At 35.7% G+C, this 26,507-nt stretch overlaps 3 protein-coding genes across 5 annotated transcripts in view; all 3 read left to right on the forward strand.

The window, feature by feature from the left end:
• The first annotated feature begins 281 nt into the window (after positions 1 to 281).
• Positions 282 to 13,498, forward strand: LOC143897384 (carboxylic ester hydrolase). 3 transcript variants are annotated; one of them, XM_077406006.1, is made up of 9 exons: positions 282 to 413; positions 2,351 to 2,623; positions 7,864 to 8,183; positions 8,414 to 8,613; positions 9,824 to 10,020; positions 11,383 to 11,548; positions 11,802 to 12,001; positions 12,219 to 12,505; positions 12,790 to 13,498. In XM_077406006.1, the coding sequence occupies exons 2-9, from the start codon at positions 2,411 to 2,413 to the stop codon at positions 12,998 to 13,000; spliced, it is 1,794 nt and encodes a 597-aa protein (XP_077262132.1). In that variant the 5' UTR covers positions 282 to 413; positions 2,351 to 2,410; the 3' UTR covers positions 13,001 to 13,498. The 3 variants fall into 3 exon arrangements, with proteins under 3 accessions (XP_077262132.1, XP_077262131.1, XP_077262133.1); XM_077406005.1 differs by lacking the exon at positions 282 to 413 and adding an exon at positions 1,203 to 1,359; XM_077406007.1 differs by lacking the exon at positions 282 to 413 and adding an exon at positions 1,389 to 1,543.
• A 618-nt stretch (positions 13,499 to 14,116) lies between these two features.
• LOC143897327 (uncharacterized) lies at positions 14,117 to 16,144 on the forward strand. Its single transcript, XM_077405912.1, has 3 exons — positions 14,117 to 14,263; positions 14,639 to 14,851; positions 15,716 to 16,144. The coding sequence occupies exons 1-3, from the start codon at positions 14,117 to 14,119 to the stop codon at positions 16,142 to 16,144; spliced, it is 789 nt and encodes a 262-aa protein (XP_077262038.1).
• A 762-nt stretch (positions 16,145 to 16,906) lies between these two features.
• LOC143897549 (uncharacterized) overlaps positions 16,907 to 26,507 on the forward strand; it is a 141,617-nt gene continuing 132,016 nt past the window's right edge. Inside the window, exon 1 of the mRNA XM_077406343.1 lies at positions 16,907 to 17,394. The gene's annotated coding sequence lies outside the window, so the exon portion shown is untranslated. The remainder of the gene's footprint in view (positions 17,395 to 26,507) is intronic.

Raw genomic sequence — 26,507 nt, forward strand, 5'->3', positions numbered from 1 at the left:
TAAGATAAAACATGTAGGGCATGATACATTAGTTTCTAAAAAAAAAAATAAAAAAAAAAAACCACTTTTTTTTAATTGTAAGCGATAAAAAATTTAATTGTAGAATTGTATATAATAATATATATTTGGAGAGACGTCGGTAGAGAGAGAGAGAGAGAGTAGAGTGGGCGATGCGTTGACTCGGTCGTGTTTGTTTGTGACGAGTTTAAGACCTATCCATAGTGTTTACGAATTCGAATAAAACGAACGCACCAGGACGTTGCGAGATAATATATAAGAACGTTAATTGCCGAGCGAGAATAGAATCCTCTCAGTAAGCAGAGAAGCGAGAACGCCTGAGAAGAGTATCGAGACACGGACCTGAAGACGAGCGATACGACGGAGTTTTGACCTGAGGAGCGGCTCTACAATAAGTACATTGTTCATTATTTCCGCGAAATAAAGTAACATGTAACAGTACTCTTGATATTATCGAATCATTAAAAAGCCATCCTACTACATAATATAAAGTTTGTGTTAAATTTTTTGAAGTAATTATTTTATAGTAATAATAATGCCACCATCACTTTCGAAAAATTGTGATAACTATATTTTCGTTAAATAAAGCTAGACTTTTTTTAATAAAATTTATTTAGTTAAGATTAAAACAAATTCAACAATATATAATATAATCTGTTTACATTAATGTAAATTCTATAGTAATACATATAAATTTTTATTTAACATATTATAAAAAATTTTACTAAAAGCTGCATTCAAAATAAACTTTTAAAAATGCACAAAATATCAAAAGATGTATTTTTATTAATATTAGAGAGGGATAATGAAAATATTGGTCATGAAAATATCCAGATTGTAGTTGGACAACGTTTCTGATTGCGAGATTCATTTCTTTACATATTCCTCATACCATGTTTTATCTAAAAATATAACAAAAAGCGTGATCAAAATCTATTTGTTTAATTATAACATTTTAATTACTTTTTTCTAATGTTTTGCTAAAGTTGTGAAATAAGTGTTCGTAAATTCTTACGTATTCTTTTAAAGCTTGAAAAATTGTAATTTATTTTATATTAATTACGACGTTGATAAGTGCAACATTATTTACCTATCCGCTTAAACGTGTTTCGTATTAATCAGCATAATTCCGAAAGGCGTGATCAACGAAAGAAATATAGTCGTGTTCGAGATAAACAGGTTAAATAGAAAAGGATAAGCTAGCCAGAAACATTTGTGCTGTTTGTCAGTGACGTCAATTACCATCATCGATAATAATCCAACGAGCGACTCTCTCCTGCGACAGTCTTAATCCTACCTTCGCCAAACGAACACGTTCTTCGGCACTCACAAAACCGCACGGTATACCCTGTCATTATCATTACATCAGCTTCACGGTCCATTGTCTAGAGTTTAGCAGTTTAGTGAGCTATTATTGACACCGTAATTCTCATAATCTGCCAATAGCTTTTTGCTGTTACGACATTTTGTCTTAGCATCATTTGGACATTGGTGACATTATACGAAAATAACTGGTTTTTTCCATGTAAGATTGTCAAGAGAAATCTTCTTGCAAAATATCATTTTAGAAATTATTTACAATGTCACAAAATGTGAATGCGTGCACAACTGTAATTTTTTGTTTATTTACTATTTCCATTAATAAAATTGAAAAATAAAACTTTTGAAGCCTTTGTGACGTGGCATTTACAATTATACGTTGCTCTCATTATATTTCATAATTCTTTCGTCATTGATCTTGAATTTTTTTCTTTTTACATAACACTACTTTACATTTACGACGTGAAACCAGTTTCGTGTTTTTTTAATGTGCCGTAGTTTATGTATAGTCACGGCTAATAAAAAATGATAAATCTCTCAAACGTAATGTAGACATACAATTTCATTTCCTCTGTAATCATGTTCTTGACCATAAATTAAGTCTAATGTAAACGCGATTATTTCCACACATACACATTAATGTTCTAAATTGTCGAAACAAAAGTTCCATCATCAACAGAACGACTATTACTATTTCATAGATAAAAGATACTTTTGCAGGTTATATTATTTAAAAAATGCAGAGAGGCAGTTATATACATATAATATAATAATCAATTATTATATATCTATTATATAACCGTATCAATATAGCAAAATGCAATAGAAATTTTTAGATAAAAGCTATAATAAATTTAATATTGTTTTTAATTATAATATAACTTAATTATAATATATGTAGTTATTTAGATACACGCATCCATAATTATATTTGCATCTGTACCAACTAAATAATTTCTATTTCGCATATCTGCACTCTTTTATAATTAATATTATATTAACAACATTACAGAGATCGTCACGAAATCTCTCAAAAATCTGACCGCTGTATGGTACTTCGAGAGTGTTCAAAATGAGGGAATATCGAAATAACATATTGATCCAGCTAAGCTTTATTTGCATCACCACGCTTAATGCGAATATTGTCTGTGGTAATTCACCAATTACAAAAATTCCAAATGGTACGTTGTTTGGTAAGACAATGCCCACCCGATTTGGAAAAAATATTTATGCATTCCTGGGAATTCCCTATGCTGCACCGCCAATTGGAGAACTCAGATTCAAGGTAAAATTATCCTGTTTTTTTTGTGAGACATAAACGCGAAGTGATTAAGTGATTTCATCCTTAAATTTAATTCGATTAATTTGTAATATAAATTTGCGGAATTTTTAAACGTTTATTTTTATGCTGCGTTTATTACACGAACGAGGGGGAAATATTTTTGAAGTAGTTGATTGGAATCTGTAGACAGACATATTTCTAGTCAATTCGAAGTATATTTTCCACGAGCGGAGATAAATATCCGGTTAAAATATTTCAACTGATAAATGTGTTATTTAAAAAAATCATCTTTGAAATATGATACGTATGATAGGTATAATATAGGTGCTTGCAACACACGTCAAAGAAATAAGTGGTATCGAGTATTTATGTTAATGGTTTAAAATAGTAATTGCCTAAATCGTGTGAGCTGAACTAGCTCGGTTAGCATCACAGCTAGCTGAGTTATGGCTTATAATTTAGAAGAGAGTATGGACTTAGAATCCGGAGTTAATTAACTAATCCTGCCTGCTGTGTCCTTAATGATTCCTAATGGGCTACGCGCCTCGCGCAATCACTTAAAAAGAGGCATCAGGGACTTTCGCGGCAATTAGTATGCAACAATCACGCATCGTAATAACAAAATTTCCTTTTCCTTTGAATTTACGCATCGTTCAGTTTTTTCCATGCAATTACGCGCGCCGCCGCTGTTGCAACTAATTCGAACGTCGGCATTCCGCTTTCCTAAGTCAATTCTGAATATTATTGTATGTACGTGACATACTTTGTGTTTTTGTTTCGCGGAAGTAAAAATACTGCGTTACAATCGGATAAAAGTGATAATTCTTTCCAAGCACGAATTCACTATAAAGAAGGAGCCTCAGCCTCGGCAAATAGATACAGGATGCCACGAAAGCGCATTTTTATTGACGCTTTGTATTCGCGTGACGTTATGTCACCGTGTGTGCATTTTGCGCTTATATTAGCTTTGCGCGCGTTGCTAGTATTATTTTACATCAAATCAATTTTACATTATAATATGTGTAAATTTTTGACATTATAGAATATATTCTTTAGGAACGATAATAAATAAGAGATAATTCAGTCATTTATTATTGTTTTAAAATATTTATAAAAACAAATGAAAAAAAATAAATTTAAATTAGAAAGTCTTCCACACAAAACTGAGCGTAGTTCAAAATGTTTTTAAAATTGTTTTATATTTAAAATAGCTTGCTTTTTGTTGATTCAATATTAAACTATCCTACATTGGATAAAATACAGAATACCAAATATTTATCTTGTATTTAATTAATAGAAGTAAGAAAATTTGACAAAACTGAGAGATAAGGCAAACGTAAACGTAATTGGTTTAATTGTAACTGAGAAAGTGTATGTGGTAAAAGATTGCTCTGCGAAGTTTATATAGATTTTATAATGCACTTTGCAATGTGTCGGGAAATCATGCGGAACTAATAATCGTTGGAATTTAATTTTAAATTCAAGCGAGACGTATCACAGAAATCATGCTAATCATACTTGGCTTGCATTAGATATTCTGCTGGTCGACCGCTATCGTCATTTAACGAGGAAATGCTTCTTGCATCTTATTGGATGTCTATTTCGTAATATCACGCATGTCCAACGATGCGTATAATTTTATTTAATTTTGCTAATGTTTCGAGTTCAGGGGCTCTATTCTTGAAAAATATCGCATACGATATGTCATAAATATCACACTCTGCAACCAATAGCACACTTGCAAAGTGTGATTTTCTATAAGTGATATTCCTAAAATATCGTATGCGATATTTTTCGAGAATAGGACCCCAGAAAATATGACACTATCTCCGATAAATATAGAACAAATTATAACGTATACTTATAAACCAGTGACAGAAATAGAAGAAAATCAAAGTACATCAATCAATTTAATTACTTAATAATGATTCTTGCCCTATGTAATTAAATGGAACGTTTATTTTCAATTTAGCACAATGTACGTTTCGACGTTCACCACTTAATTTGTAGTCTTATTTACGATTAAAATATATAACTGTTTTAATATTTTATCTGAATTAAAAACTAGTTAACCGATATTTTAAAATCCTTTACTTAATATGCATGGAAATCTTGAAGAAATCTTTCATATTATCATCTTTCTCAAATCAATTTAGCGCAATAATAAAGCTTGCCAAGTAAAATGATTTCAATTTAATCACATATATATAGAACAAGTATACACGAGTATGATATGAATAGATTCACTCACCAGTCGCTGGATCGTCGCCGTCGTCCTGCACGCGCTAACAAATTTTCCATTAGCAGCAACAGACGGCCGATCAAGTTATGATTCAAATAGGATGCGACAAGTAATCCTGACCGTAACAATCACAGCACTGATCGTAGCGTTCGACTGATTTACTCTTCACGATGCTCACGATGCTCGATCTCGATCGGGTTATCCGCACCACGGGTGTCCGTATGATCACAAATAATCGCGGATTATGCACCTGTAAACAAGCGAAGATCGTGAAGCACTTACTTAATAACTGCCAACTCCATTTACGTCACGTATGTTAGACTGCGGACGCGGTTTACGGAGAACAGTGTAGCTGTAGATATACAATAGACGCGGCATAAGCTTAGCGGGGGAGACAGATTCGGGGTAAAAAAAGCATACGCTATTTGTCTATAGGGAAAACAGTGTCGCTACAGCGTTCTTCCTCCTCCATTTACGCGCGCAAAGACTCTCCTTGTCTATTCGTATAGCGCAGAGTCGTGTGTCATACTTCTTTCTATTTTATTTTTATTAGCCCATCAGGCAGTGCTTCGCCCATACACGGCCATAAACACGTAAGGACTAGTAAGGAGGCTCAAAACCTCAAAAGTAGTAAGAGATGTGTATGTGTATATGTGTGTGTGCGCGCGCGCGCGCGTGTATGTGTAGTTGTGGGTGTATGGCCGCGGTGTTGGAATCTCAGGGAGGGGGGGGGACAATCCTTGGATCCTTGGGTTCGTTAAAGCCTTAAGGCCCAAGGAATTGCCCCTGCGGGAGTAGTCGTCACACGAATAGACAGAGTGTCTTTATATGCGTGAGTGCAGAGAGGGAAGAACGCCGTGCGCCGCGTCCTCCAGCAGGCATCCACTGTGCACTGGTCACCAGGGGTTACAAACTCCTATTGTTCTCGCGGTACCAGTGTTTGCAGCGCCCTCACTGAGTGACAGGGCTCATGGACGCGAACTAAAGCGCATAGTGTGAGTGAGTGCGAGTGAGAGAGAGATAAAAGTTTCCTGCGCGAATGAGTGAGATAGTTGAACGCTATACGCGGTCACGGCCCACGGGTCCGTTACCGTTTCCGCGAATTTGTACTACGCGAATCAAATATGGCCGTTGCGTCGTACCGTATAGTCAATTAAATATGGCTATCACGTCGCGCGTCGATCGGGACGTCAAACTCGACGTTGAAGAAATGATACACATATATCGTAATGCGAATGCGAATATAACGCGAATAAGATCTTATGATAATTATTGTCGCCAGTCGAAAAAATCAAAAAGTGGGGGGCTAACCTAAAAATTATTTTTAAGTTAGCCCCCCACTTTTCGTTTTTTTCAATTTTTTTGATTGTGCTGAGTTGTGCTAAGTTGTGCTAACATTGTGCTAAAATATTATTTTAAAAAAATAATAACAAAAAAAATTACGATAAAAAAATCATTTTTGGATATAATCAATTTTTTTATCGTAATTTTCTGTTGTTTTTTTTTAAATAATATTTTAGCACAATGTGTTAATACAACTTAGCACAACTCAGTACATTCAAAAAAATTGAAAAAAACAAAAAGTGGGAGCTGACCTAAAAATTCTTTTTTTTTTTTTAATTTTCTTTCGTATTTTTCATATTATGATTATAAAATTCGAGCACAATATAGCACAAACCTAGCACAATTCAGCACAACCGTGAAAATATGTTAATTCTAAAAGTAAGGGGCTAACTTCTAATAGGTGTCGCCGGTCGCCGTCGTTCCGTATGCACCAGTGCACCGAGTCGCGAAAACGATCGAGCGCCCCGGGCCTCGGGAGAAACGGCGGAACCGAACCACGCCTGAATCGCCCTTCAGGATCGTACATTAATTTAGCGTTTTCTTTATAACAATTGTTAGAAACTCTACATGCCGTTTGATGACGTCATTTTATGCGATTAACAGTATCCTTGTTGATTAATTTGGATCTTAATTAATATCTGATTATTAATAATTGCGATTAATACACGGCTCGTCGATAATTTGCTATTGCTTGTAAGCGGAATTTTCAAACAATCTTGCAATTAGTACTTTTAATTTTGACAGTTTAATTTTGTTTTGTATGTTTATAATTTTTTATAATTTTTAAACGCGTTTTTTAATAGAGATTTTATCGAGTAACTTAAAAATTGTTAAAGATAAAAGAATATCTATTGCTTCCTCATAGAGGAAGCTTTGTTTTCTAATTTTTTTACTCAAGAATAAAAAAAAAAAAAAAAAACGGTTTCCAGAAAATCGGTAACAAAAAACTATACACTCTATAGTACTCCCCGGAAAATTCTACCCCTATTTCATATACAATTCGTTAAGATTTGGTCAATTAGTTCTGGAGTTATAGAAATTTCGGTAAATTTGGCACATACACACATCAGAGTTGAGAGACCTGTATGTAAGACCGTGATCTTAAGACATCACTTCCTCTATGAGGAAGCCAAGTGCAAATTTCTAATTTGCACTATTTTTTTGACTTGTATTAAGAATATTGTAAATGCTATTACTCTTTTATAAAGATACCTGATTTATTTTAGTTTTATGGTTCTATAATTCATGTTTCTTGTATATTTTACATAAATGTAATTCACATTATTTAAACAAATTGTTAATAAAAACAAATTATTAAATTTTGCACATAATAATTAAAAAGATTTCTGGATCTCTTGTTCAAATTTGTCAGATGCCATTTTTATTAATCGTTGTTTTTGTCTACGTTTATTAAATAAATCGGCAAATATCTGTTTAATAAAACATTTCGGAAATTCGGTATATCGCAACTGTATAATACATTATCTAAAGAGTAATTCATTCGCTTTGTTCGTCATATATACGTCGTCGATCTGTCGTTTCGAATAAGCCTCCGCTTAGTCGAAGCTGCACGGTCAGTTTTACAAATGTCTCAATGACTTAAAGTCATTGCGAATTAAATACACGCAATTAACTGCTCGATATGTTTCCTTCAAAGCCCCCGCAACCTCCGATCGCTTGGAACGGTACCCTAGATGCTACGACAAACGCCGAGATATGCACGCAACGGAACATTTACGTCCATCAGGAAGAGATTGTCGGCAGCGAGGACTGTCTTTACCTGAACGTCTATACGCCTTGCATAAAGTGCACCGAAGAACACTCAAATTTTAATCATAATTTGAAACAACGGAAAGCCTTCCCGGTCATGATTTGGTTCCACGGCGGCGGATGGATCGCCGGAGCCGGCCATTCTGAATATTACGGGTCCAAGTTCCTGCTCGACTTTGACCTCATTCTCGTCACCGTGAACTATCGGTAATAAAGCTTGATTGATAATTTAAGTCTGATGTTAGGCATCACATTTTTTATTCCCTGTGCAAATCTTATCTTTCGTACGCGCAGATGCAATTTGATTTTTTTATATTATAAATATTACAGGTAGAAATATTGTATAAATGATACACTTATTTTTATACAATTAGAAGTAAAAGATTTACGATTGCGTTGTAATTGCGTAACGATATTACATAGATTTCTTATTTTAGACTTGGACCGCTGGGCTTCTTGAGTACGGAGGATCTGGAATGTCCAGGAAATCTAGGATTAAAAGATCAACAGCAAGCTATCCGATGGGTGCAAGAGAATATTGTTTATTTTAACGGTGACCCGAATAGAGTGACCCTTTTCGGTGAAAGCGCAGGCGGTGCAAGTGTTCACTATCATATGGTCAGCCCTCTTTCAGCAGGTAAAGTTTTAGCAATATCTTTACGATAAATCACGTTTCTTAAAATAAATCACATTAGTTTGCAAATAAACGCGGTATTACAAACCATAATTGTAAAAATATATATGCTGAAAAATGTAAGTACTAATTATAAACTATAAAATAAGTGCTAATTAGAATGTAAGCACTAAAGATAAAAAGATATTTTGCAGCAAAAAATTAGAAAGCAGGTATAGATGAAAGTAACTTATCTAAAATAAATAAAAGAAAATAGATTGTTATATTTCTTATTATTGCAGCTGCTGAAATATGAGGTTAATCTGATTTGCATTATTTACCTCGGAAAACATATGGATTATTACGAATTTTTTCTTGATACGGAGTGTGTAGCAAGTGCTGGCAGGATTTATTGCAAAAACTAATTCTCGATTCTGCGACTCATTGGGTGTTTCACCGTCATTAAGTGATTCGTAATCGCATGCATAATATTATTTCATACACGTGCTGATGTGCATGCATATAATATCAGTTTCAATTTACATCACAACTCGAATTAATCACAACGCGAATTTTCAATCAGTGTACAAAGAAATGTGTTTCACAGTATTGGCATATCTTTTTCCTGAAAATGATTAATAATGTTAATGACATCAAGTTGAACTGCAAATCTAAAGCCCGACGAATCGCATTCAAAATCAATTAATATTTTATCGTTTTTTATCACTGAAATAAGATATCTATATGCAATCTAAAAAGCTTCAATAAATTTTTAACGTTTGTTGACATTACATGTTTTATGCAGCATCAGTATAAAAAGTATTATATGTAATTAAATTAGATTAATTCGGAGCTGATTAAATAATAGAAATATAAAAGGTGTATCGTAATATAAATGAAAGTTTATACTCGTATAGCAAGTTGATTATCAAATTATTATGACATGTTGTTAATTTAAGTTTTCTTGCAAAATATAACGAAAGTTGTCAAATCGAGAATATCATATTTTACAAAATATACTTTCCAAAAAATACTTTCCAAAAGTTTTAATTATTAAAAACTACTAATTTATACATTTTCGCAGACAGGCAGATAATATATTCCGCGTGTATTTTATTTGTATTACTAATGGTGCAATGGGTATTAGTAATGTGATCTTTTGCAGCATCATACTTTAATTGGCATAACTCGTTTTTACGACCGGAAAATGTTTACATTTTTCTCAATCACGCAGGACTTTTCCATCGCGGTATTTCGCAAAGTGGCAACTTTTACAACCCGTGGACTTTGACGTCACCAGGATTTGCCAGAAAGAGAGCCCTGACTTTGGGTAAGCATATAGGATGTAGCTCCGAGAATTCGAAGGAACTCATTGAATGTCTACGAACAAAGAGTGCGGAGGAGATTATTGGCACTGACCATCTTTTCAAGGTAATGAAATTCATCTGATATCAAAAGATACTTAAATAATATAATCAACTTATTGACAAATTTGCAATCGCATTTAATTGATGGCATTTTGCAATAGTGAAATAGTTGCTGCTATTCGATCTGAACGCTAAATTATATCAAATGTTGTCAATTAAATTATTTCTTGTGTGCCGTGTGCACATTTCTTATGTATTTTATTACTTATCTATTTTGACATCTATTTAAAAGGATCCATTTGACTGTCAATCAGTGCTCAATCGATCGTACCGTGATGTGGAAACGTTATTCGTCGCGTCAAATCGCGTGAAATTAATGAATTTATGTGAAAGGTTTAACTCGGTGTGTCTGAGGTATATTTATGTACACAATATATGTATGTAGGTCACTTATCATCTCTGATGTAATCTCGGTACTTAAAAAGCTTCACGCCTGGTTTACAGTAGTCACGTTTTACATTAACTCCTTACTCAAAATATATTGAATGCATTCATGCGCGACTAAAAGTGCAACCGCAAGATAAATTCCGTATCTGCGCGTGCATCAGTCTCAGAAATTATGTGCACTGACCGCACTGACAGGTAGACACTTTATCGATACGGGTGCATGTAAAAGTTGCCCATGAACAGTCACGCAACAGTTTCGCTTACCACTTTAGAATAGGTGTGTCTTATGCAAAATTAAGAATTAAGACGAAGTTTGATCAATGAATACTCTAAAACTTTTATCTTTTATTTTATTTTCTAATAATAAAATTGTTCACTAGGTTTATTAATTACGGTAGGAATTTTGATATAAACATCTTTTTGATAAAGAGATAATAATATTTTATTTAAAACAGCGCCACGATAGATAATTTTAAAACGTGTTATGTTTCGAAGATAAATATTGGATTGAGATAATGGATAAACATTCATCGAAGTTCTGATAATATAAGAAAAACCAGTTTTGTAAATATGCGCGTGCACATTTGAAGATTTGAACGTGCCGATTACGTGCTTTCCGCGTGTGTAATTGATATTCACGCCTGTGTATCACGTATCTCTATCAGCTGATATTAAAATAAAGCGAGCAACAAGCATGTATGTACAATCACAAGCACGGATTTCCTACAAAATTAATCGTTGTAATAGCTGATGATTATGATATCGATGAAAAAGCGTTTGAATGCCTTTGTGCTGTTTTTCGAATTTTTACGCATTTAATACACTGTTTGATTTTATATTTTGTGGTCATACACTTTTTTATTTTTTATAATTATATCATTTAATAAAATAATTTTCTCTTTTTTTTCCATGAGTTATATATGTTTTCAATGCAGCCATATGTTTTCCATAATTTAATTTATTAATTGCTTTATCGTAGAAATTTGGTTACTGCCCGATGATACCATTCCGACCGGTAATCGAACCCAAGCACCCAGGTGCTTTCCTGACGGAGGATCCTCTAATTTCCGTACGAGAAGGCCGCCTTCTCGACATACCCTGGATGACGGGAATTACTTCGGACGAAGGAGCTTTGAGAGTAGCAGGTAGGGGTATGCTCGAATTTAGTTTGAGTAACATTAGAAGCAAATCTATGTAACAATTTTAAGATTCCGACTAGAACGTTCCGTAAGATAATTTTGTTTTCAAAATGTTCATTAGTTTCTTATAAAGTAATTTTTAGATAGAAGTCCCAAAAATCCGTCAATAAAGAATTTAGATTTAATAATTCTCTATAAATTATATGTAAGCAAATAAGATGCTAATAAAGGAAATATTTATGTGCATTATATTTCTTAGGTATTTACGGACGGGAGAACCGTGTGAAGGAATTGGATAATAACTTCAACAAAATTGCGCCTATAAGCTTATTTTATGACGAGAGGTACAACATCACGAATGAGAATTTGCTAAATGAGATAAGCACTTCCATTCGCAATTTCTATTTCGGTTATAATTCTATCGACCACACCGAGGATTCCAGGATCAAAGTCGTCAACGTGAGTTTAAACAATTGTATTATTTGAAACAATTAATATTTGAAGTAGAAAATGTTATACAAATTTACATTTTAATTCAACTAAAATCAACATGTCATAAGAATGTTTTAAATAATCAATGTCAATTTAATTTTAATATTTGAATTGTTTTAGTAAATTTTATAACTTAATTAATGTAACAAAATGAAGTGAATTATACAATAATGTGATTTTATAGATGTATAGTGACTCGTGGTTTAATCACGGCACCCACAAAGCTGTGCAAGATTTTATTGTAAACCGAACTTCACCAGTCTTTTATTATTACTTCGCGTACAGAGGAAGTGCCTCTTTCAGTTCGATATTCGGCGATCCCGTAAAAGATTATGGAGTATCGCACGCGGATGATTTGCAGTACTTGTTCCCTGTGGGAGAAGAGTTGTTTCCGGACACGCCATTGTCCGAGAAAGATCAAGAAATGATCGATCTCATGACCTATCTTTGGTATAATTTTGCAAATTCCGGGTAAGTGTTAATGTCAAATCGAAGATAAGAATAAATTAAATCCATACAAAATATTGAAAATTTGAATTGTAATAAAATTTAATTATAATTAACATTGGAATAATGATTAATGCAAAATTGGATTAGCTATTTAATTATTGAATTAACTACTTCATCCAATGACCTTTGTTAGACTGGATTTTTTAAATTGGATATTATTTTTATTCTCGCGATTATGGATTCTTTTGATAAAACATACCCATAAAAAATTCACCAACATAATATATAAATAAATATTTTTTTAGAAATCCTACGCCAAAAGTGACAAACGTGGTTCCATTGAAGTGGAAACCTGTGAAAACAGAAGAAGCACCGGAATACCTGCGCATAAAAAGCTCAACGAAGATTGCTATGGATCATAGTCTTCTTTTAAAAAGAATGTTATTTTGGGATACCGTAACACACCAGTTGAAGTGCCATGACAATACTTTTAGACGTTTGAAGGATGAGTTGTAACTTGTACATTTGTAATTTGCGCATAAGGCAAAGATATTTGAATGTGACTGCAAGAATCTTAAAATGCTGAAATTTTAAGAGATTATTTTTCATTCATTTTATAGAATTAATTAATAATAGTTTAATTTTAGTTATTCCAAAAATTTTTTAGATTAGAGCTATAAATTGCGCAAACTTTATTTTAATAACATGTAAAATTCACGAAACGCGCAATATTTTAATATAAATAAGAGATGAGTATAATATATTTATATATATACTTATATATATATATATATATATATATATATATATATGTAATACACAAAGTAAAATAACACTACGCTACGGGATTGTATAATTTGCAATAATTATTTTAGTGTTTGACATAATATAACAATAAAATTTTTAGATAACTAGCTAAAAATATATTTTTATCTCATTGTTAAGAGAGTGAATTCAATAATAAAGATTACGATCGGTAATATTATACAAGCTATAAAGTAACATAGTTCAGAATTTCACCGAGTTTCTCCTTACCTTTCCATATTACGAAATTCCCCTACGCAATTCCGTATAGCAAACTTTCAGTTATCTACTTTAATATTAAATATTATTAACTTGACGCGTACGAAACTTTTCACGTAAGACTATCACTATGTTGCATAGTATTTATAGTACATACCTGCAGGATATTTCTGATATGATAAAAAAAAGTTGATTATATAAAAGTGAGATTATATATATAAAACAGATTATAGGTACTTTCCATTTTCTCGAATGCGCGATATTTACACGTTTATGTAAACTTCTTCAGTTAAACGGAGTCTGTCTGATTAATATGATTTTGATATTAATCCAATTAAGGTATACGATCACATCAAAATACACTAATCGATTTTTAACTTTTTTAAAAAGATGTGAGTGTGATACGAAAACCTCATTTCAACTCACTTCAAACTACGGATTGACAGAAGAAATTTCGGGACGTCGTTTAGTTAACGGTCGTGTCCATTCATTGCAAATAAAATAAATTATTGTTACGAACTTCACAAGACTGAAGAGTTTTAATATTTAGTTGAAAGTATCGTCATGGATGAGGAAAAAAAGAACAATTTTATTGGGATAGAAGCGAGAATGTACGCGCCTTTGGAGTGGGATTCACCGGCGATATGCAAAATACAGGATCTCAAGGAAGCGCAGTACGAGGAAGCTCTACGTCTGATAAAAGTTCAGCAGCGGGAAAACCCGAGAACGTACACGCCTGCGTTGAATAGTTCAACCGCAATTAATCACAACCGTTGATTTTGCAAAAACGCATCAACAACGTTTATTTCGACTTTTCCTCATTCCGTCTTTTTCTATTCCTCTCATTTGCAAAATGTTTTTCCGACGAAATCCGGTTAGGAAATTACGCTTATCTCACTTATCGCTCGCGTGTTATCGTCGTGCGATTGTAACATGATTACTCGAGCTCGATTGAAACTATTTCAGAGAACTCTCGTGAGATATCAAATGGATTCGTAATTTCATTTCACTTCATTGGCTCACTTTCTAGCAATCATTTAATTTTAAAGATCACAGAATAGTAGAAAGTAAAAGATTCAATCATTTCCTCCGAATGTTATAAAAATCAAAGTTATTGACTCTTTTTCGTAGCATCATTTTTTCCGGGAGGAGCCGATGTGCCGAGCAGTTGCTCTATTGAAAGATCAGACATCCGTCAGCGAGTACCTAAATCTTCTGAGAACGTGGATGAAAGACACCACTAGTTTGGTCGCGCTTAGTTTGGCATCGGGACGAGTCGTTGGAGTTGCCGTAACGCGAATCAACAGCGATTCGGACAAGAGCGACACGTATAATCGAGTACAAGTACGTGTGGCACTTCGTTGCAGTATCAAATTCTGAGACCTCGATGTAACGAGAATAGCGAGCAATTAAATCTTTCGACATATATGCTCTGATGTTGCAATTACATATTGTACACAGAGATTTTTCTTGTTATGTACAAACGGAAAATCTGAAGGCAGCATTCATAGTCCGATTCCGATATATTTAAGGCTCCTGGTCCCTGAGCCGAGAACTCTGCGTTGACGGTGGCGCCGTACCGTCGCGGCAGAAATAAGAACTCTCTCCTCTCACTCTCTCCAATGGAGAATTCTGTCTCGTGACATGTTGACAACCTCATTTTAAGTTGCGGTATATTTCTTTATTATTCGCTCTGTACTTGTGCTCTAACGTTTAACGTATTCGTGAAACTCGTGAAATTGACCGGATGGTAAGATTTGCAAGAAATATATATGCGGAAGGAACATTCACCACTTCTTTCGATAGTCGGAAAACGACTTGTTTTCCGTATGTTTAGGCTTCGTTTTATGGCCGTTTGTTTATTGTCGAGGGAAAAGGATAGTATCCGGTCAATTTTTGAAGTGTGCTGAAACGATCTGTCGTGATTTTTTTTATTGAAATGTCTCTTTTTATTTCGGAAAATACCGCAACTTAAAATTAGGTGTTTTCCTCGCCTCGATAGTAAGAATCCAATATGGCCGCGGTGACTACCCAGGAGCCTTAAGATTATTTCAAGCCCGTTCCCGAATTAAGATTTCATCTAGAAGCGATTGTAGTATTATCTCGAGATCGTGCTTAGTACTGTCCCAAAAGATAAGCAGCTTCGTTCTATATAAATTGGATCGAGTAAATTGCGCAACGCTAGGAACGCGTGCTCGGTTGGTTCAGAATTTCGAGGGCGACGCCTTGGAGAAAATCATGAATCTGATCAACGCCCTGATAAAGGGGACGGACGCGTACAGGGAGCTCGACTGCGACGTGTATCTTCGGGTTCACGTTCTCTGCGTTCATCCGTCCCATCAGAAGAAAGGCGTCGGCGCGGCCCTGCTGAAGGCCTGCGTTCAAGTCGCGTCCACGTTGGGAATGCCGGCGATCGGTGGCGTCTTCACGTCGGGTTCGAGCCAGTCGTTAGCCCTGAAATTGGGATTTCGTCTCGTCGCGGAGGTCCGCTACAGTCGCTGGGTCGTCGACGATAGAGTCGTGTTCGACGATTCCGGCAAGGGAAATTACTCGGCCGCTTTCATGGGAATGCGAATACCTCGCGAGGACTGCGAGGAGTCGCGTGTGTCGCGTAGCGAGCTCGGAGACGGGAAATAACGATGGCGACCATATATCGTGCGTCGATAATATCGCGGTACGAAGTCACGGATAACGACTCTGCAGTTATACATTATATACGCGATGGTAAAATTCTCGCGAGAAAGACGCGAGAGTGCCTCATGAAGGTAAAATAGAAAATCCGAACGTTTGCGTCTTGAAAAGATACCCTGCAATTTGAAAAACGCATTGCTATCGAAATAAAGCTTATATTTCCAAGAGCTCACGATATAATAAATTATTATTATGAATTATATTATTAATTATACATAAATTTAATAAAAATATTAATATAATAAATTATTATTAATAAGTAATAATAAGTTATTGTTACTCATATTAATATAACAAATTGTTATTACTAAGACTGACGTATCCATCGCGATAAGTTTTGCTCGATAATTCGCAGATATTACAAAAAAGATAGAAAGATTGTGACGACATTTCTATTTATAGTTGCCGAAATGAAAATACATTTACCGTAAACGAATAGCAATACACAAAAGCGTTTGTCCGCTCAGGCCGAAGACGCCGAAGACGGAGGGTCGAGGAAAAAGTTAATTCGGTAAACGCTTTGATCGACGCGTTGAAATTCAAACATTTGCGCGTCGCGGCGGCAGGGTTCGCTGGCGCGGCACGAGCGTTTGAACTTGGTGGATGTGCGCGCCGCCGCGCGCGCGCCGATGACGACATGCGCGGGGAGCGCGACTCGCGAGACGCGAGGAAAAGGAAAGGCCGTCGCGGTCGCGCGGCACGGCGGCGGTGGCGGACTGGCGGCAGGCGGCACGGCGGCGGGCGCCGGCAGTCAGTGCATGACGGCTGACGGCCCGAGGTTTGTATCGATATCGTATCTCCGCGCACGGTCCGCTCGCTCTCGCGAGAGGGAAAGGGGAGAAAGGGAGATAGGGACGGTTCCCGGGGGCCGCGCGACTCCGCGACGATATTACTGGATATTGCGAATTACGACGCGAGCCGCGCGAGCGGATCGTTGTGGTTCGTCGTGACTCGTGGCCGTGTCGTCGCCGCGCGCCCCGCAATTCCGGCCTACCGAAAATTCGCGCCGTTTCGCGGAAGAAGGAACGCACGGGACGCGGGACGCGCAGTGGCCGTGACGGAGAGGTGTGTGACGGAGCAGACGGAGGTATCGTCGAATTTACGACGCCAGACGGATTCGGCGGAGCTACATCCGGCAGGAGAGAGAGAGGGAGGATAGGAAGAGTGGACGAGGGAGCGGGCGACGAGTCATCCCGGTGAGTAACGTGTGGACCTTCGAATTCATCTCTGTACGCACTCGGCTCGCGCGAGAGGTTCACGAGGCGGCTGACCTTCCGATGTCGATGTCGATGTCGCTCTCGCTCTCGCGCGGCCTCGTGAACTTTTCGCGAATCGCGAAAAGCGCAGCTCCGCATGCTTGCGAAAGGAGCAAGTCGATCGACGAACAATTACGCTCTTGCGAATTATTATTACTCGTCCCCCCCCCCCGCTTCGACTCCGTAACGAAGACGGAGAGAGAGAGAGAGAGAGAGAGGGGCGACTCTCTCGATGTGTTTTATTTGTGCGCCTCGCTACCTGAACGTTTAAAAGTATTTGGGAGATTAGGACGTCTTTGAGAGAGATATTTATGTGTCATCTGATATCGAGAATAATATTGGAATTCTGTACGAAAATAGAGGTAAATCTCGGGTAAATGGATTGGAACGTCAGTCACGACAATAATAATCTAAAAAAAATGCTTGTCTGTTTAAAAAGAATTAGAATTAATAATTGGATCGCGTAATTGCAGAAAAGGAACGTAACGGATGTTTTACTGGTAACTGATTTTTTTCTGCAAAGTTCGGATTATTTAATTAATAATCGCGTAATAAAACAGATATTACATAATTTCCACAAAATTTAAGTCAAATATATATAAAGTTAGGAAATTATAAATATAGTATATTACACTACAAGGGCCGAAAGTTGAATTTTCGACCCTGCGCGTCATGATTCCCGAGGCGAAGCCGAGGGCATCATGACGAGCAGGACCGAGATTTCAACTTTTGGCCCGCGTAGTGTATACGATTTTTCTTCATAGCCGGTCGAAAGTACGTTATTAATTTTATTTTTTTTAACTTTAAATGTTAATAAGCATGTTTTTGATGCCTGCCCCCGACATTTGCGGCACGAGCGAAGCGAGTGCTGCTGGTCGTGGGGGCAGGCATCAAATACATTCGAAGAGTCAAGTCTTGTCATATTTTGTAAAAATAAATTAATTCCATTCTATCAAAAATAGATTGTATCGATCAACAGACTTCTTTGGCAACGTATCTGTATTTATTATCAATCGCGCTTCTGCACCGAAATTTCGTATAACTTCTTTCTCGTCTACGGATTCATGAGATGACATATTGTTCATTTTTGCTAGATTATTGAATTGACTTTAATAATATTTTAATATTAAATTAACTGACGACAGAACAATATTGATGACTATTTTTAAGGTTAAAGGGCGTTAAGGTTTAAGGTTATAGAGGGCGCGCGTGTACTTCTCACAGGGAGTAAATGTTAAACTTTCGACCGAGGTATGAAGAAAAAGTACATTTCCACGAAAGTAAATCAACTTTAATCTCGGTTTAACTTGCTTCTTTTTCTAATTCTTACAATTGGAAAAGAATAAAAATATATAAGTTAAACCGAGATTAAAGTTAATTTAGCTGCGTTGGTAGAAATGGACATTGGAGAATTTATAACTTAATTATTGAATAATGAGTAAATTTCATGTAAGCGTAACGAGATTACAGGACTTTGTTGCACGTCTATAGTCCGTGTATCATCGCGAGGAAATCGCCGAGTTTTTCATCTTGTCTCAAGTGACACTTGCGCGTGCCTCCGAGTATAATGAGAGACATTTATATCTTTGTAGAAATTTTGTCAGGCATCAGCGATGCTGGATTTTCGGGAGAACCGGCTAACGCGCATTTAACTTGATCCTTTTGCGAAGAGGAGAAAGATTTGGCGGAATATATCCGAGGTCTAAAATAGCAGTCCAGCAGTCGACAGTGTGCGTGTGGCGCGTTATTTTATTTTTACTGAGAAATGGTCCCGAGAGTCCTCGAATCATTATTTCGAAACGGCAATTATTTCACGGGACCATTTTGCGCGATGACGTCTGTCCGCTAGTCGATTTCCATCGACTATCCTTGGAACACGAGGGTCAATGAGCGACACGCTTGCTCGACACGATGTTTAACGATCCGGAAAACGCTCGGGGGGGATTTATACTTGCAAGGCGACAGCCGAGGCGACAGCCTGTGGAGTGTATCTATGCCCATGTCTTTATTTCGTCATTAACTTCTTTGTAATCGTAGTGAAAACTGTCTCGGTCCAATGTGCCACCTAGCGCTGAATGACACTTCGATATACAGAACTTTTCTATTCTTTTATTTTACTCACGTTTTATTTTTTTACTCATCTCGGGAATAAGTCGTTGAAGTCTGAATAAACGATTGATAAATAATTTTAGTTCCTGGTTTTTACTTGGTTTTACGTAAGTTTTACGTGAAATAAAATTGAAAATTTAAGCCGTATTTAATGTTGAAAGTTAAGCGAAGATTATCTTGAGCTAAACCGCGCAATTTTAATATTTTAATAAATAAGACTTCACGGAATTTTGTTGAAAAGTGGATGGAAATTATAAGTATCGGGATCTGAGTAAAATTATATGTTTTGAAGTCGTAAAGTATTGTATATTTCCTCAACCTGTGACCGCGATTCCTTCGCGTTGCCGCGTTCAGCCAATCGGGCATGAAGGTTAGTGTAAATGGACAAGGCTAACTTTGACATTGTCACATGTGCGACAGACGTGCGCGATGACGTGTATAGTGTACAGAAGTCGATGTACGGAAAAGGTATGTCAAGCTGTTTTGGAGTACGGTATAATCCGGTCGCCGGGAGTTACGAAATTGTTCGGGGAAGCGATTCGTGAAAGATTCGAGCGAAAGAATAAGTCGATCACAAGAATTAAAATTTTACAAATACGCGAGCGTGTTTGTAAGACTCGCGGATACAACCAGGTAGTAGAACGCACAAGTTTCTTTACATTTTGATATATAGATGTAGAAAAATTGGTATTTAATTATGCTCACGTATAAAGATGAAAAGATACCTGGAACATATTAGAATATCCTGCAGACACTTGCATTTATGCATTTGATAATAAAATCTATTAATTATATAATTTCGATTTAAAATTTTATGTTTTCAAGTACCGCGACGTAAAATTATACGTCTCGGCAAAAATAATTTTTATATCCAATATTAACTGGAAAATTTTTCTTTAAACTATAGCTCCAAGTTCATATTGGAGTGTCAGTAACGTGAGCAAGGTCGACCCGGAAATCATCCCCTCATGTTACCAAACGCTTTTTATCGAGAGCCATTAGATATATGTATAGCTGTTTATCGCGCGGGTTCGTGCTTGGAACGGTAACCCGGGGAGAATCTTTGTTGCCGATTACGGTCGTACCGGAAGCGGAAAGTCACTACCGAGGAACGATCATGCGTCGTCGATGGTTTCGCGAAGAGATTGCGCGTTCGTGCGCTGCATGGAGCATCCGCGCTAATGACGATAATGATAATCATATTAATATAACGATAGCGCTGGGCGGGTTCGTAAAGGCCATTGCACGTAACAAATTTTTAGTCATAATCGTAAGGCCGTAAGAAAATAGACCACGCACACTCGATTATTCTTCGAGCTCAAGGAGAATAATCGAGTGTGCGTGGTCTATTTTCTTACGACCTTACGATTATGACTAAAACTTTGTTACGTGCAATGGCCTTTATATTCGTGGGTACAAAAAACGCGATTTCGAAGCGGACTTCAATATGGCTCTGTTCCAATTATTGCGTGGCAATGGGTGGTTACGTTGCTCGATAATACATAGAGACGAAACGCGTTTGATCCTTATTTAAAACCTACCTAATTGTAATGAAATACAATTATATGATTAGTTTATTTGATAATCCTTTGACTAGATAAAACTTGTTTTTGCCAAATTAAGTAGATAGATAAATCCTTACATTTTTATTAAAATTAATGTATATATCGATACTATATTTCGATAAATATATATAAGAAGTATTAATTTTATTAATATTACTAATAAATATTGGTAGTAATACGCTGTATTTATGGTAATACAGTATATATATACACTATAATATGTCTAGCGATGTCGCTTTTAAGGTGCGACTGTTTGAAAGTTAATTTCACGCGGCAAATCATATACGCGTGTGTTCTCTCACGCTACGAGAGAGAGAGAGAACAGTAGTGTATTTATGTGCATCGAGTAGCATATTTATGTGAGAATACTCTCGTGTGGAGAACGGTCACTCAAGTAGTGAATTTACGAAAGTTAGCGATAAAATACCGACAAGTAACATAGTGAAGTGTCCCGATTCCTCGCCCTCGCTTTATCGTTACCGATAGACATTTTTAAGAGACATTTCTTATTTGATATAGGATGTTGTTGACTTGGTGTCTCAATAATTTCTAACGGTAAAGACATCAAATTATTTTTATACGCAGGAAAAACTTGTATGCAAAGAATTTCGATATTTTAATCAATGTTTCTCATTTAGAAATATACAAGTTTACATTTTTGGGACATACGAATTTTAAGAGTTAGTCTAATTTTATTGTTTGTGACATTTGGAATTTTTACACTAAATTTTCGACATTTAATAATCAATTCTTGAAAGAGAATTGTATATGTATATTTTACGTACTAGTAATTTTTTAATCTAATATCAGTCGAGTGTCTATTGAGTCGAGAACAATTGCATATCTCTTAAGTATACCTTGAAGATAACATCACGAGAAGAGATTGCGTTTAATAATTTAAATACAAAAGAATTCGAATACGCGTTTAAATTCTTGCAGTGGTTTAGCCTTGACGACGCGCCCTGTTATTTACACTCGCCTTTTAATAATTTAAGTATTTAGTTATACAATATATTATTTATATTTATATTTGCATTTTAAATGATAATTTTCTGGGCAATAATTTTTTTGTACTTTACATTAATTAATATTAGGCAGCGACACGCGCCCGTTTAAAATTAATTTTTTTAAAATATGACAGACGTAAAATCTAATGTTTAATTGAAAATTATCTGAAATTGGATTTGAGAAATATACTTATGAAAATTAATGTATAATTATTTTATTTATTTTAAAACTTTATATAATAATTTTTAATAAATTAAAAACAAGATTAAGTTGCTATATATCTTGCGACAATTCAATCTGATTGTCTTGATATATGAAAATTATACTAGTCCAAGAGCCGGTTGCACAAAACCCTCTCTCGTCGTCACTATTATTAATAATATTAATAATTAATATTATTATCGTCGTCACTATTAATTATTAATAATAGTGACGACGAGGACTATACTGTCGATAGTTCCGACAGCGATAGCGTTTAAAAAAATTCTCGTGATTTATATATTTAGTTTTTATATCTTACTTTTAAGATTTTAAAGACAAAAAAATAAGAATAAAAAGAATAAATAAATAAAAAACGTGAATTTTATATGAACTTACCTTGTTTCATTTCACACCTCTACCAATGTACGCGCAGCTTGTTTATCACAAAAATGTTATATGAACTTACCTTGTTTCATTCCATACTTCTACCAATGTAAGCGCAGCTTGTTTATCACAAACTATTTTTGCCACAAAATATTCAATGGGAATTTTTGCGCTAGTATGGGCGGTATTCATAGTCAATTTTTAAGATCGTTCTCGTCGAAGATTGTCTTATTTTCTATTTAAATACATGGCAAGAGATTACCCGTATGTTCTGTGAGGGAAGTATTGACCCGTTACAAATTGGCAGCTAAAAGTCGCGCGACTTACGGGTGGCACACAAATTTTTGGTCAAGGCCAGCGATGGCAGCATTGTTTTTTATGTTCAGGAATGTTCGAACTACATTTCAAAAGAAAAAAAAATTGTATGTTCTGTGAGGGAGGTACGGTACGAAAATATATCATGTTTAAGGGTTGCTGCCATGGTTCCTGTCAAGGTGGGGGGTAGCAGCATATTTTTTTATCAAAGTGCTTGAAATCCTGAATCGATTGGCACAAAGTTTTAGCCGTATGTTCTTTAAAGGGGTTTCATCTCAAAAAATTATACCGGAAGTGGCCCTTTTTTAACACTTCGGTCAAGTTTCAGGTCCGGCACAGGGTTAACCACTAAAAAAGCTATCGATTCGAATAAAATTCAGCCGTATGTTCGATGAGGGAGGGTTTTGTGCAGCCGACTCTCCTACTATACCCTTCTCTTTGATCGAGTAAAAATTTGGAAGAAATGATCATTAATTTACATAAGGATATTTTCCATTTTAAGACGAAAGTAATTTTTATTCTTCACATGATCATTAAATTTAATAATTCTGTTCAAACGGAGTAATTAATTAATTATTTGCATAAAAGAATGAAATGTGTATAATTAAAACTTGAGCATATAACGAATATAATCAGATTACATATTCGAGGAATTTTTGAGTCACACTATACCGCTACCGAGTTTCTTCTAATTGAGACCATGTTTGTCTTTTACTTCACGCGAATTCGCAGAAAAAAGGTAGCCCGCTCGTCAATATCAATTTGAAATACAAGCTATAAAGCTTTCGCGTTTATTTACAACAAATACTTGGTTGCGACCGTTAGGTGTGACGTCATCGTGCGCTGTTTACACTCGGTCGCCCTTGCAGCTTGCCGCATTCGTAATTCGTACTACGGCACTCGTGCCGGCAGGCAGCGACTCGGGCCGCTCCGTGTGTCGTTATCATTTCTCGAAATACCAATTACCAATACGCTCGCGAAAATAAACGATATCGTCGCTTATGACCGCGACGCTTTGCACGGCACTCCCGGTAAGAGTGCAAAAGATCTAAGACTTTGTTTAACCAAATGTTTAATAAATAAGCGCGAATATATACATTCTTTCGCGCGATATTTTGCTGTCGCGTCACGGTCGATCTTGGATCTGAATTCATTTCACGAGCAGGGCGGAATTCGCGCACCCCGGGGCATCAGGAGGAATTGTGAAAGTTTCGTGCTACGTTATTTTTGTAAAATGAGGCAATTTTCAATTAATTAAACACGATATGTAAAATAATAAATTGTAGCTGAGATTTGAATCTATTAACAAAACTGATTTCATTATAGAAATTTAAATAACTTCTACATTATTTTGAATGATTTTTTGGGAAAAAAAAACATACATTTATTATATTATTTGTTATTGTATTTGACATGTGTGATCGTGGAATTGAAGTTAGATTATACGCGTGATTCGCTCTTCGCCATTTCGTATATGTATAAAATTCGCGAATAACAGCAAATCCGTCGTCACATTTGTCGTTTATCATTTGTGCCAACGCGAGCGGAACAGTTTTTCGACGAGATCAAAGAGCGCGAATCACCACAAATCAGTCAATCCGTGTCGGTTCGTATAGAGTTGCATCATACAAAATACAAACAAGGAACGAATTCTGCGCGAACAGCGTGGAGAGTTTGTTCTAGCGAACGATGAATTTCTGTGAGCTGTGAATCACGAATCACGAATCGCGCTTAGCCTGGCGCTATAGTTTAGTGGTTTATAGTTATTTCGTGCGTATACAACATTTATTTTCCGAAATGTTAATTACTTTGGAACATCGCTATAATTTCGACGTATTTGTATTTTGTATAAAGTTCAACGAAATTTGCATCGCAATTCCGTCGCCGCTGCGCAACGGATCGATGAGTGACAAATCGTATTGTGTTATAATTGGAATTGCACTGTATCATAATAGATTTATAGAAGTTCTGTCGTATATATTTACGTAGAATGTACTACAAGAGATATCCGTATTACAATTTATCTACTAAAAAGCATGTCATTAGTTATTATATATATTATACATAATATACTTATCTTTATAACGCGCAAATTCTGAATCTATTTATAGCCTATTCATATATATATTTTTTATATTTATTGCTAACTTGATTTCACAATGCTATACGTGAATAATTATTTTGATTCTCAGTTGCTTTCAAATCAGAACGTAGTTATTTAACCGCTCGCAATCTCATTGTCAGATATGAAATTTCACTCTGAGTGTCTCATTGTCAGCTGATGCTTTTGAAATTGGACTAACTCAGACTTCAAGTAACAATATATAATAACGATATAAATACGGGTATATATAGATCACTTTATATATTTATTAAATTAGCTATATTGAAATTGTCCCGAAATTATCTCAAGTCTTTTTAATGAGATCTTATTTTTAATTTTTTATGAGACATTTTACGTTATATATCTCTTTGTTTAAGTGTAATTTAGAAAAATTACAAATATACCATTTTGACGTGGATTGCACGCGGTCATTGAACTTGCTCGTGATCCCCATGACGATTTTCGCAATTACGATGCATTGTGCGCTTTTCAAGGATATTGAGCTTACCGCCGATCGATGAAGTTCTCGCGGCGTATCTTTTATTTTTCATTTTTCTCGTTTTTCTCGATGCTCCGATATTCGTAGTTCATCAAAAAATTCCATCGCGGTCGTTGCATTCTCATTCCTCTTCGGAATTATATGCGGGATGTCGAATTCATTGAACATCTTTTTTTAGATGTCTTAATAGATTGGCAAATGATTTTATGAACATTGCAACTTAAATATTTTGTCAATTACGTTATGAATTAAAATTTTCTCAAGTTGGAATTGAGAAATCCCTACTCACATATGTCTACTGCCAAAGTTCAATTTGCCGCAGTCTTGTAATTTTGAACCATTTGCAATGCGGATCGACATATATCGATGGCTGAACATTTTTTACCGTAACTTTTTTCATTTCTCTTGGCTTGTTTCTCGTACACGAGACACACTACATAAGTACATCGTCTATTAATAGAGTTCACTCTTTCCGCGACGATGCTCTTTAGCAACGAAATACTTCGGTTCGGGTGCGGAAACGAGAAAGGACCTTTTTATCGCGAATACTTGCGCTCCTTCACACACGTACACATTTACACGTGAACGTGTGTATAAAATTCGCTCTCTTGCTTTCTGTGTATATAAACTAACTTATTTTCTGTGCGTGAAAAATTCGGTACGTCTTATGTACGTACATTTGTACGAAACTCTATTTGGCTTGCCTGTGTAAAAGTAACATATATGTATTTGCGAATGAGCGTGTGAATGCATGTGTAGGATATACACACCCTTTTCTGCGGCGCTTGGTTCAGCACCCAGACAGAAAGAAAAAAAAATGACCAATAAAAATAACTCTTAAAGCGGTTCCAACAGTCTCGTTTCGTCT

This window comes from Temnothorax americanus, unplaced genomic scaffold (genome assembly GCF_048541705.1).
Source record: "Temnothorax americanus isolate GAGA-0224 unplaced genomic scaffold, ASM4854170v1 Scaffold20, whole genome shotgun sequence".
NCBI lineage: Eukaryota > Metazoa > Arthropoda > Insecta > Hymenoptera > Formicidae > Temnothorax > Temnothorax americanus.